We start from the raw sequence: 12,813 nt of genomic DNA, 5'->3' as shown, positions 1-12,813 counted from the left end.
GATCAACTTACCGGAGTAACAATTTTGAATTGTAGCTGCTACTCCTGATCCAGCTGTGTTTGTAGCTGTTACAGAAGCATTGTACAAGCTTCCAGTTGCCACATTGCAAACTTCAGCACCAGGTTTTGTGTTGTTCACTGTAACTTCAACACCAGTTGCTGTTCCTTGGTTTATTTCTGATGCGTATGTTGTTGCAGAATCAGCATCCCATGTTAAAGAGAAACACGTTTCCGTAGAAGGCTTGCATTGTAGGTTTTTCACTTGATCAGGTACTAAAAAACAAGATAAAAACAAGGATGAGCAATTATTTAAATCTACTTAGGAGTGTTTGGAATTCAGTCAATGGTATTAATAATAAGCATAGAAGGGGTATCATCCCGGTGTAGAGGAAAATCGATAAGACTGCTTAATCATATTGCAAACCATGGCCTCTCGTCCAGTCATTTCATGTCGGGTATGGGATTAGTTAGCCAGTTATTTGTTCTCAGGTGCATGGACTTGATATGAAACCACCCTACAGCAGCGCGGAGTCCAGCAGTCCTAGTAATCCAGGTAATCAGAGGTGTGGTGGCAAGCGTATTTGTAACGCTTAACACGATGCGCCACACCGCCAAGCCAAGTCATACATAACAGTATAACTACTCAGCAATCAAACAAATTTAATTCAACAAAAAATGATAATTTACTTACTGGTTAACTGACTAATTTCAAAATAGGTAACAGATGTACTGAAAGCTGATATGAGCATGGTAACTTTCATTGTGTATTTAGTTCCTGCTGTAAGACTAGTGAATGTTCTGGTCAAATCCCGCTAAAATGAAATAGGTTAGTTGATTATTTACTTTCTGTGCTCAAGAACACAAAACAAATGTACAAGAATTTATTGGATCGTTGTATGGTTTTCAACTTTCCATATTATGCAACCTTTTAAATAGAAAGAACTAGAAGAAAAATCAAGTTTACATGCTAAGAGGTAAAGGATGTAGAGAAGATGCATTTGATAACAAATAAAAATATAATGTTCAAAAAAGTGCATGGTGAATTTAAAATATTTTGAGCAGCTCACCAATAATTTATCCTGTGAAGCTCCTCCACTGGTTATCAAACTTGAAAAAGTGATGCCAAGATTGTTCGGAACAGCATTCCATCTTAATTCTATGCTATCAGCAGCCACAGCATCAATGTTATAAACCTCTACAATACAGAAGGCAGCATTTGATTCCAAGTGATTAATAATCAAAGCAAGGAACTGCTGGTAAACATACAATCTATCATAACTAAATTGATATTTGCTATGGATATTAGAATATAACTTATATTCAGAGTCCAATCGATAATGAACTTTGGAAGCAATTAAATTACAATGATAGTTATTGTTTACTTGTTACTGGGCATTTCAAATTGAATAGTAAATTGTACGAATCGGTTCATACGAAAATTTTGAATTGTCGACATCTTGTTTTATTTGTGTCAACCAAACGTTGAGGTGAATCGAGGATTTATTTTATTGAAGCCTTATTTTTACAATGTAATTATGACATATGAGTCCTCTCTTTTTTGTGAAATATAGTTGAAACATGTTCTTATTGCGTGTGAACACTTAGCGAACTGTTGGAGTGATGTATTCATGTTTTCATTAATTAATGTGTCTGAAGCTTTATGTATCACATACAATTACTAATCTTCTAAATATTCTAGATTTGATTCAGTTCTGAAACTATTGAAAATGCCCAGCCCTACTAGTTACACCATTTTTTTCAAAAATTCATTTCAGCTTTCTACAGTAATATAGATATATATATCAAATAAAAGATATTACTTGTTGATACTACAGATGAGAATGCACTGTCCACCGAGTTAGATTTGTATGCAACTGAAACATTGTAAGGTGTTGTGATTGGATCTGACGCAATATGTACAGTATTTGATGATGTTTCCACTGAGATTGCAGTACCAGTACCAGTAACTGGTATGTATTTTACAATATGAGACACACTAGCTCCTCCTTCAAGTGATACAGCATCAAACACTACATCAAATCCATTGTTTGTAATATTGAACAATATCAGTCCAGATACAGTGTTAGGACCTAAAAAAATTCAACATGTATGACCATAAAAATTAGGATAAGATTTACATTTGATCACAAGGGAGAGTAAAGATGCTAAGATGACCTAATCATATGGCGAACCATGACGTACAGCCAAGTTATCAGACCATGTTGGGTATAGGAATAGTTAGCTAGGTATTTGTTATAGATGCATGGACTCGATGGTGAAGGAATTATGTAACAGTTCAGCGGTTACATGAACCACCACCCTACAGTGGCAAAGAGTTCAGCAATCCTTTCGTACATAATTATTTCCCAAGTGATATAAACCTACAAACCCATGCAAGGTAATCAGAGGTGCGGTGGCGAGTGTATTCCTAATGCCTAGCATGATGCGGCACACCGCCGAGCGATAAGTATCTCAATATATCTAATTCAAAAACTACCTTTCAATTTATCATCCATTGTCCAAGACATTTCATAACACATTTTATAAATGCTATTAATACATACGGTATATACAGATTCCATTGAATTACACATTGAACATTACATAATTGAAGTAGTAAATTGAAACACCAGTAGATAAAAAAAGTTATATGCATTATTTTTACCTAAGGTCACAGTAGCAGTAGATTCAGTTCCATTTACTCCACTAATTTCAGCTGACACCGTTATAAGTAAAGCTGAAGCTGGAGTTAATCCTGTAATATCTTTACTTAGTTTGTTATCAATGACATCTGCTGCAGTGAATGTATCAATTGGATCTGATGTGTCATTCACCGTTACATAATATTTGTCAGCACCACTGACTGCATCAATTGCAACTCTAATGCTTGTGGCGCTCAATACAGTGGCACTTATCGTAGGCCCTGCGGCCACTGAAATTAAGAAAATTTAAAAAGGATGATTTATATTACCCTATAATATATGATATAATATCTATAACACAATTTATCAGAGCAAAACAAGCTTTATTGCAGAATTATACATCCATTCAAAATGATGTCAATATTTCATTCGAAAAATGTTGTATTTCAGACTGGGCAATACTTATTGGCCAGAGTTTATTGTTTATATAACAGCGAGTCTTCTTTCAACTTTTAGTTTGGCTTGTGATCTTGCTTTGAGCTGACGATCCAAAAAACTCTATAGGATGTAAAGATAAATATACGGCAGGTTTTAAACTAAATTCTTCTTATTACCGGTAAAGAAATTTAGATAGAAAGAACAACTCACATGTTGTAACAGTTTTAACTGCAGAAGAAACTGTGACTTGTGTATTGACAACTGCACGTACAGTTGCAGCACATGCAGTGTTTGGTGAGAGTCCGGAAACAGAAAAACTTGTTAAGGTTGTGTAATGAGTCGTAGTTGTTTCACATTGCACTTTAAACAAAAAAATTTTTAAATTTGAATGTATTGCCTGACATTATAATTACTATGATCATTTATGTTTGCTCTCAGTAGAAACATTGGTATATATCATATATTTTAGTAAGATTAATTAATGGATTGAATTAATGGATTGAATTAATTAATTGAATATATATTAAAATCAACAGCAACTCACCTTCTAAAATATATGAAACGCTACCTCCTGTAACGGCATTCCATTCTGCTGTTAAACTATTGGAGGAGTCTGAAGTCAGAGATAATCCAGCGGGAGGTGTTGCAAGTGTGGCACCTGTAAAACAAAGACAAATATTCAATCACATATTAGTTATGTTTAAGACAATTCTGTTAATTTTCTGGGCACGCTTAACATATTGCCGTGGCGCCCCCTTTGGGAAACACTGGCATACATAATATCTTTATATATAATATAATATCTTCCCCACATTATCTTTGCATGAGATTGTATTGGTCATTATCAATGTAAGTGTTAAAAGTACAACAGCCCGAAAGTTTAATACTATCGTGTATTTTGTTTGTTAAGTTTGGCTCAAGCCTCATTTAATTGGGCTTGTGTGTGTGCGTGCTGGTGGGCAGGCACACGAGATACTTCTCATGTTTTAAACTTTTTTATAGGTTTTGCTTGCTCTCCAGAATTTCCCATTTTTAATTTATGTTTGTTATGGTGTTTTCAAAATAAACTATCTATCTATTTCACCAATATAATGAGAAGACAGATGAGATTTGCAATATAACATTTCTGTATTCAAGAATATGATTGATGCAATAAATGTCTTTGTAAAACACAGATTTTTATTCAAACATTGTAAAACTAGGCCATATCTATGTAAAATGAAAGTCAATATACATTTTCGATATCAATATTTAAAATTATTTCGAAATTGTTGTTTCAAATGAGAATACGAATATTTCAATTACAATGGACAGAAGGCTAGTCATCTGCAGTATCATGCTTAAAAATATATCTAAATCAGACAAATTCAAAACCGATTTGTGACATTTTTTTCTATTTTAGCTCACAGGCATGATGCCTTAAAATAACAAAAGTGCACTTAGTATGCAGGATTTCTGACTGAAGAATAATAATTAAATAATAAGAAATAGATAATTACTTTGGCTAATAGTTCCACTACTAAGAGTTGCCCCTGGAATTGTTGCAGTTGAAGAAGTATTCTGTACAATTTCAGTTAGAGCTTCTACACTACCAGCACTGCAAATTAAAGTTAAGAGAATTATACTAATCATATGAAATCACATTCTGAACCAAAATAAAGGAAGGAAATTTACAGGCAAAATGTATTATCATTTATATACCACATAAGAAGAACACAGAAGCTTAATTCAACGTGCTACCCGTTATAAATACGTTTTTCATCGCACCTCTGATTACCCTGAGGGGGTTCGCCGTTTCGAATCTTGTGGCGGATAATTATGTGCGATAAGATTGCTGGACTCACCACCATAACAGGGTGATTCACATAAATGCTGGTTGCTTACGGCTGCCTCCACAAAGAAGTCCATGTATCTGAAACATATAACTGGCCTAATTATCCCATACCCAACATGGACTGGTAACCGGACGAGAGCCGTGGTATGCGATATGATTAGGTTGTCTTTTGAGCATCCCTCTCCCCTGATAAAAATGCTAACTTATCTTCCAACACAACAGATATGACAAGATACTTACAAAAATCCAAGAACTTCAAAGGATATTGCGTCATTTGGATGAATTTCTTCAAATCTTGATTTGAAAATATTGTACATATCAGTAAATTTTGTACTTGATCTGTCAGTGAGACTCGATGTATATGTTTGGTCCGTTAACACTATAAGCACTTTGATAGATGAGCGACCTATAATGATATTGATAATAAAATGAGATAATAAAATGAGTAACCACAAGAAATAAAATATATTGCAAAATTATATGCAAAAACGCATCTAAATGGAAGTATATTTCTGATTCTAAAAATTTTATTTGAAAATAATAGAAAATAGTTCCAGGGAATAGGCTACATCAAATAACTAGCAGTGAATTGACTAAAAAACTTACTTGTTTCTACGTTGAGTACATCACTCTCTGGACCAGCAGTTACAACTGCACCATTTTGAAGTTTGGTAATTTTGACGGTAATTGTGTATTTTGTTCCCTCAGATAACGAAGAAAAACTAGCAAATTGTGTGGCAGTAGTAGTTGTCTCTTTAACTGTTCCGTCAGCTTCATATATCATTACCTAAGAAAAATTTCAGCAGGAAATTCATTAAAATCATTAATAAGACTTCTATTTACCATATATATTAAATATTGATGGTGGAACGAAAATTATGAGAGTGAAAAAAGTAGAAGGAAACATAATTATATTTACCGAATATTCTTGGTGTGGTAAGCTGGAGTTAATTCTAAAATATACAGAAGTGGTATAAACTGCATATCCAATAGGTGGTGGTAGTTTTTCAATTTCTGTTAAATAAAAATAAATAATTGCTATATTAAATAATTCCAAGCTGAACAAAAAATAGCAATAAAAATATTGCATTGTTATGAAGAAAGTTGATAAACAACCAAAATCAGCAAAAAGCAATATGCAAAAATGACTTACCGGTAGTTTACATAACTCAAATTGTGGTAAAACACGAGTTACAATGATAAAATAATGCTGCTTGATGACTGTCAGTCCCATGGAAAGATTAGTTTTGAACATCTCTACATCTAGTTTTATCTATTTGCAGCATTTTCATTTTATTCACACATTTTTCAAAATGACAAGATGACAACAAATATTTGAGATTTCAATCATATATAATAATAATATTAATAATAACAATGAACCATTCAACATGTAGTTCTTGAATGGTAAAGACCAACCTTGACAAGTTCCAGGTTTATATGGATCACCATCAAATCCAGTCTTGCATTCACAGGAATAATTGCCAGATAGATTTGTGCAGTTTGTATTCCTGGCACAGTTATTGGTCGATTCAGAAGCACATTCATCATTATCTAGAAACAATGAAAAATATAAAATAACTTAGACGGTCGATCACCACTGGAACAATTAAAATTTGTTATTTTTTGTACATATTGTCTGATCAATTGGTGAATGAAAAGAAAACTGATTTGATGATTAATACAGGACCAGCAAATATAAACAATGAGGAAAAACATTAAAATAATTGAGATGGAATTTTTATACCAGCAACTAAACATACGTAAAAGTGGAACAATGAAATATAAGTTGATGTCCAATAATTCCTAATCGCGAAACTCTGAAAATATCATAGGCAAGACATCTAACAAAATAATTATTTAATAAAATTTTAAGTTTCACATTCATGAAAACCATGATCCGATTGGTGCAATATCAATATCTCTATGTTATACCATTGCATACTGTTCCATTTCCAGTGAAGCCAGATTTGCAAGTGCAAGTATAATTTCCAGGGGTGTTTGCACAATTTGCATTTGTGTCACATGGAATTGTAGAGAGCCCACATTCATCAACATCTGGAGATAAATTAAACAATGATTCAAGTAAAGTAATCTCAAGCTTAGATTAATTTAAAATTGTTTACAAAAAGTCAAAGGCTTTTTAGGTGCCACTTTAGTATGCAATCTCACTTGCCTAATGGGATCTCAATCGCCTACCGTATGCGTTGAATTTCATAAAGACATTATCACAGAATTCAGTTCCTAAATAAAAAGAGATCCCACAACGCTGATATCTCATACCAAAGTAGCAATGAATTTTATAATGAAGCTGCTGTACTATGTCAAAATTTTAAAAAGTTCAAAAAGGTTATGCTGTGTGCTCCCTTTTCTTTTAATTTTCTTTAAATACTGTATTCACAACACAGATAAAAAAAATTGAAAATGAAAGTATGGAAGATAATATAATAATCTTTGTTTTAAAGGTTTGGATCAAATGTCCTTCCGACATCGTTAATCCTTAAAACGATAAGTCCTGATTTGAATATATGTTTGAAATTCGGTATACAAAATTTTTTTTTTCACATTGTGAATGGAATAGTTTATTGACAACTGTGCCCTGAAAATTGAAAACAAATGGTTTGGTGCAATGATAGCAAAGTCCAGCTTTTAATCAAAATTAAGTTTTTTTGTTGGCGAATAATGCTTAAATCGAGCAATAGTAATAGTTTCCAATTTTCAATGGTTACATTGATTATTCCTATATTTGTACTAACCAGCACATGACTTTCCATTGCCAGAATATCCTTCATTGCAACGACAACTGTATGTTCCAGCAGTATTTAAGCATTCAGCTTTTGTATCACAATCGTTCAAAGTAACACATTCATTTATATCTGAAGAAGAATGGTTTATATACCGGTGAGCTTATTTTGAAGTTTTCAGCTCATTCAAAATAAACAAGAATCCATATTTCAAACCAATATATCGCCAATCAAAGTTTTTTTATCGTTTTGTAAATATTTGCTCATGTGAAAATAATGGTAATTTGAATTCTGTGTCTATGAGTTTCCTATTTTTAAATTAAAATGCTGCTATCCTTGATAACATACCTGTACAAGTAAATCCATCACCGGTAAAACCATCGAAACAAGCACAGGTAAAACCTCCATCATTGTCATTACATTGGCCATTGTTGCTACAGTTGTGCGTTCCACTAGTGCATTCATTAATATCTATGAGCATAATGTAAACTTGTAAATGACCTAACGATTATGCTATGAAATGTATAAATTCATTAAAGAATTGTCACAAATTTATCATATTAGTTTCGAGTATTAAGTATTAGGGCAACATCAATAAGCACAGGAAATTAAAGCCCGAATTGGAATGAAATAAAAAAAAAAATTGAAAAACTAAAAAGTTGACTTTGTTATTTATATCATTTCAACAAGAGATAAAATGTGGGGTTCAAATCAAATGCTTTTACATGCATTGCCAACTCAACTAAAAACTGTAAAGTCTAATTGACAAATGCCTAATTAATCTTATTGTGGTTATACTCAGATGTTTAGCTCCAAATGGGAAAAAAATTTGATGCTATTTCATATTATTTATATTATAAGTCATACTAACTTGTGCAAACCGTCCCGTTTCCAGTAAATCCTGGTTTGCAAACACATGCATATGATCCAATAGTGTTCTGACATTGTGATTCTGCTGGGCAGTCATTTGCGCCAGCACACTCATCAACATCTTGAATGTAAAATTTTATTTATGTTTGTTTTGCCATAATTACTGTGATCAAATTATGTATTTTATTATTTTAACATGCTCACTTTTAAATCAGCAATGAGTAGATTCCAAATTCATCAAATCGAAATTATGCAATAAGTACGTTCAAGTTAAAGGGACATATCAAGACATCAAAACTGCCCGAGCAGCAAAACTTTTATAATATTTTAAAAAAATTTCAAGGAATTACGGTACCTGTTATACAATCTGGGACTGATGCAACATCACTTTCACAAGCACTATTGACTGTTTTTAAATTTATTGTGTATTTGTTGCCACTTGTCAAATTACAAATTTCAGCACTTCTGTCAGCAAATGACACTGTTACTTTTGCAAACTGATTTTCAACTGCTGATGCCACATACGATGTTGCAGATACAGCTTCATTCCATGTCACTGTTATGCATTCTGAAGTTTTTGGTTTACAAGCAAGATTGGCTGCAGCTGGTGGACCTAAGCAATTCAGTAAGAATGTGTACATATATATTCTGATGCAATTCATAACATATGTGTGTTTGCTTCATACAGCATTATAATTTTTTCAGTAGCAGAGGAATATAAAAAAAAATGGTATTGCTATTTAATTGTCTGTTAATCATTATTTAGACAGTTTTATAAAAACTGGACTATTTATTCATCATATTCATTAACAGTGCAGTGGTTGTTAAACTAGTTATGGAGAAATTGTATACTTACAAGTAAATTGAGGTACATCAAAGAGCAATTTATCTTCAACCGACACTTTCAATCTGTATTCGATTCCAGGAGTTAGTGATGTAAATGCAGTTGATGGCTGGGTCTACATGGAAACATTTGATTAATACAGTTATTGTTACAAACTAACTAGTAGTTAGCTTCAGCGGTTGAAAGGTAAATATGATTAAGGCATAGAGAACTATGATAACAGAACCCATATAATTATGGCGTATACCAGAATTTTCTGCTTGGGAATGTTAAAATACGGCAATTTTTTGAAATATACTTCATCAATGTTGAAATGAGCTATTTATTAAATGCAATAATACCTCGGTAGACTAGGTACTCAGAACTCGAACAGTTCGGTAGTTACCGTCAATCAAAAAAATTCGAGGCAAAAATGCTGCAGTACTCAAACAGAAACACCCGAGTCGAACCAAGCGTGCGGCCGAGTGAGATGACATCATCTCAACATTTCCAAACTGCACATTTCGGCTCCATTCGATCATTCAACGAAAATCAGTTTAAGTCAGAACATTAGCATGATAACACATGTTGAGAATTTTTTGTGATTTAGTGCTTTTTCTTGCCTTTTTTGCCATTGATCATGGCTCTAAGGAAAAGAAGTGATAAAAGGAAGAAGAAGAGGGAAAACAGTAAGAACAACTATTGAGTTGAAAAAAGAAATTATTGCGAAATACAAGAATGATGGTCTAGTGTCAATCTCACCTTACACTATTGCATGGTAGAGTCTACCATTTCCATGATTTTGAAAAATGAGGAAATGATAAAGAAAGATAATGTTGTCCACGGGGTGACAGCAATTATTGTTGTTTATGTACACACTCTATTAATATTTTGGAATGTGTAAATCGTGATAAAGTAATTGCCAATTTCGTATGGCAAAAAAGTTTTGATATCTAAACAAATCTGTAGTTGGACACCAATCCTGAACGAATTATGTTTGACTACTGAGGCACCACTGTAAATGCCGAACTCGCATACATGAATCGTTCAATAACGCTATTTCAAGGATGTCTCAACTGCAAAATTTATAAATAAAACACAGTATCTCACTTCAATGTATGTTGAGCCAGATGAGCTTGATATTGTGTAGCTGGTCGCATCTTTGTACGAATCCCATGAGAAACTTATCGAGTCCTTGGTAACCGATGTCACATTCCATATTTCTAGTTGATAAGAAGGATAAAATACAAAAAAGCAATTGTAAATGGACATAAAGATGATGACAATTAATTTGCTGTCTACAAGAACCAAAGTTAATATTCAAAGTTAAATATCATGTAAAATGTAGGAGACAATTTACTTGAAGATATAGAAGATGAGAATGGCGATATTTTGGTAGTTTTATAAGCAGCAGACACATTATACTCTGTTGTTGCAGGATTCACTGCTGCAATAAATGTATCATTTGCATCAGTGTTTTGTTCCTGTGACCCGCCTGATGACATGTATTTGATAACATAACTAGTACTGATAGCTGGCAATATGTTCACATTATCATGCTCAAAATTAAACCCATCCTTGGTAACATTGTAGATTGCTATTCCGGACACAGTTTCCGGACCTGAAAATATATATTTTCTTTTAATTATTTTTAAATAGGCATGGTTCGATATGAATAAATCAAACAGCCAAAATTATTCTAGATTTCAAAATTGAATATGCAAAATACCATTAAATACTATTTGTTGTACTTTTTATAAATCAACAAGGTTATTGTACTGGTATAATGATTCAAGCAAACTAGTAACTATTTGATCTATGTGACTTAAAAACTCCAAAATTTTTACATTATTAGTATTAAGTATTAAATACATTCTGAAATTTGACTATTGTTAGAATCCATTCAAATTATATCTAGATATTACCAGATGGTTATGTACCTGTGGTAGCTGAGATAGTAGACTCTGTGCTATTAGCTGATCCGACAGTTGCAATGGCTCCTATGGTATATGATGTGTTGGCCATCAAACCATCAATCTCTTTACTGAAAGTTCCATTTACTTCACTATCAGCAGTGAGTGTGAAATCAAATTCAGGATTATTTTTAATTGAAATGTAGTAAGTTTCTGCAGTTTTTACTTTGTCAAACTTGATAATGATGACAGTTCCAGTCAAAACAGTAGCCATAAGATTTGCTGGTCCTTCTGATTCTGTTTTAAATTTAGTAAAAAAATAAAATTTTATATGTGATATAAAATAACGTAATTTCACAACATGTGTTTTACAGTATACAACAAGCAAGTATAACTGAATTGTTTGACTAAATTCCCTAAATAAATGACAAAATTGTTCTGGATTTTAAAACTGAATTTGTTACATTTTGATTTAAAAAATTGCGACATAAATTACTTTTTAGATCTTGCACAACTTGGTATGATATGAACATATGAATAACTGTATGTATGAATGTGATTGTGACATGTATTTTATTTATTTATTATTTCATATTGCGCATTGTTTATTTCCTGACGTAAAAAAATATCTGAGTCTGAATCTATTTAACTTTACTGAGATTAAAGCTTTGCATGCATCATTATAACCAATTCGAAGCAAAATATTCACATACTTGTATTAAAAACTATTTCAGCACTGCTGTTGGAGAATCTGTAAGCAGTACCATTTTTGACGACGGCACGAACAGAAGCTACAATAGGAGTGTTTGCAGGTAGTGCAGATACCGTAAAGCTTGTATCATTCGTACTGTATGTCTGATTTGAACCGCTATATTTTACTGAAAAGAATAAAATTTGTAGTTCATAAATCCTGATTTTATATAACAAATCACTCATATATTCTGAAGGAAACAATATAAGATAAATTTTCTAACTATATATGCATATTTCAAGTAGATTGTTCACTGAAATCTTGTTTTATCTTATAAAACCGAATATTAAAAAAAATGCTGGACTGAGTGAAATGAATGAAAGAGCCTGGGTGGTAAACAAGGTTTTATTTGCAAGGTACACATAAAAATATTTGGAAGATGAAATATTGCAGAAAAAAGGGAAGCATAATTCAATAGCATTAATATGAATGCTATTGCTTATGCTATGCTTATCTAAATATTAGATTGTGTAAAAAACAATTTCTGTACACACCGAAAACTTGGTATTCAAAAGCATTTTCAACTGGAGACCATTGAATGGAGAATTGTGAAGTAGTAACATCTGTAACAGTAACATTTTCTGGAGGAGGAGGATTGGATTCTTTTGGTACTGAAAAAAAAATGAGGAAATACCATTTACCGTATGTAATTCGTTATGCCAGGTGAGCCGCAACTGACTTTCTCACATGAGATTTGTGTGTTTGCATTTTGTGAGCAGTTGGTTCAATCCAGCCCGGTAACCTAATATTCTAACTATTCCGTATACTATTGGTACATATTCTGAAATGAAAATGCTAT

General features: G+C 32.6%; 1 protein-coding gene across 1 annotated transcript in view; it reads right to left on the bottom strand.

Annotated features, from left to right (window-relative positions):
- Positions 1-12,813, bottom strand: part of LOC120328997 (uncharacterized) — a 54,912-nt gene that overhangs the window by 23,113 nt on the left and 18,986 nt on the right. Inside the window, exons 17-39 of the mRNA XM_039395596.2 lie at positions 12,509-12,625; positions 11,977-12,141; positions 11,291-11,560; positions 10,711-10,971; positions 10,461-10,573; positions 9,384-9,486; positions 8,883-9,140; positions 8,529-8,648; positions 8,006-8,128; positions 7,670-7,789; positions 6,849-6,971; positions 6,333-6,467; positions 5,833-5,927; positions 5,520-5,700; positions 5,154-5,319; positions 4,579-4,676; positions 3,624-3,737; positions 3,290-3,439; positions 2,665-2,931; positions 1,820-2,089; positions 1,067-1,194; positions 691-811; positions 12-272 (exon numbers count right to left, since the gene is read on the bottom strand). Coding sequence (XP_039251530.2) covers positions 12-272; positions 691-811; positions 1,067-1,194; positions 1,820-2,089; positions 2,665-2,931; positions 3,290-3,439; positions 3,624-3,737; positions 4,579-4,676; positions 5,154-5,319; positions 5,520-5,700; positions 5,833-5,927; positions 6,333-6,467; positions 6,849-6,971; positions 7,670-7,789; positions 8,006-8,128; positions 8,529-8,648; positions 8,883-9,140; positions 9,384-9,486; positions 10,461-10,573; positions 10,711-10,971; positions 11,291-11,560; positions 11,977-12,141; positions 12,509-12,625 — 3,759 coding nt within the window. The remainder of the gene's footprint in view (positions 1-11; positions 273-690; positions 812-1,066; positions 1,195-1,819; positions 2,090-2,664; positions 2,932-3,289; positions 3,440-3,623; positions 3,738-4,578; positions 4,677-5,153; positions 5,320-5,519; positions 5,701-5,832; positions 5,928-6,332; positions 6,468-6,848; positions 6,972-7,669; positions 7,790-8,005; positions 8,129-8,528; positions 8,649-8,882; positions 9,141-9,383; positions 9,487-10,460; positions 10,574-10,710; positions 10,972-11,290; positions 11,561-11,976; positions 12,142-12,508; positions 12,626-12,813) is intronic.

The sequence above is a fragment of the Styela clava genome, chromosome 7 (genome assembly GCF_964204865.1).
Source record: "Styela clava chromosome 7, kaStyClav1.hap1.2, whole genome shotgun sequence".
Lineage (NCBI taxonomy): Eukaryota > Metazoa > Chordata > Ascidiacea > Stolidobranchia > Styelidae > Styela > Styela clava.
Note: the sequence above shows the minus strand (reverse complement) of the source record. Positions and strands in the feature narration are given on the sequence as shown.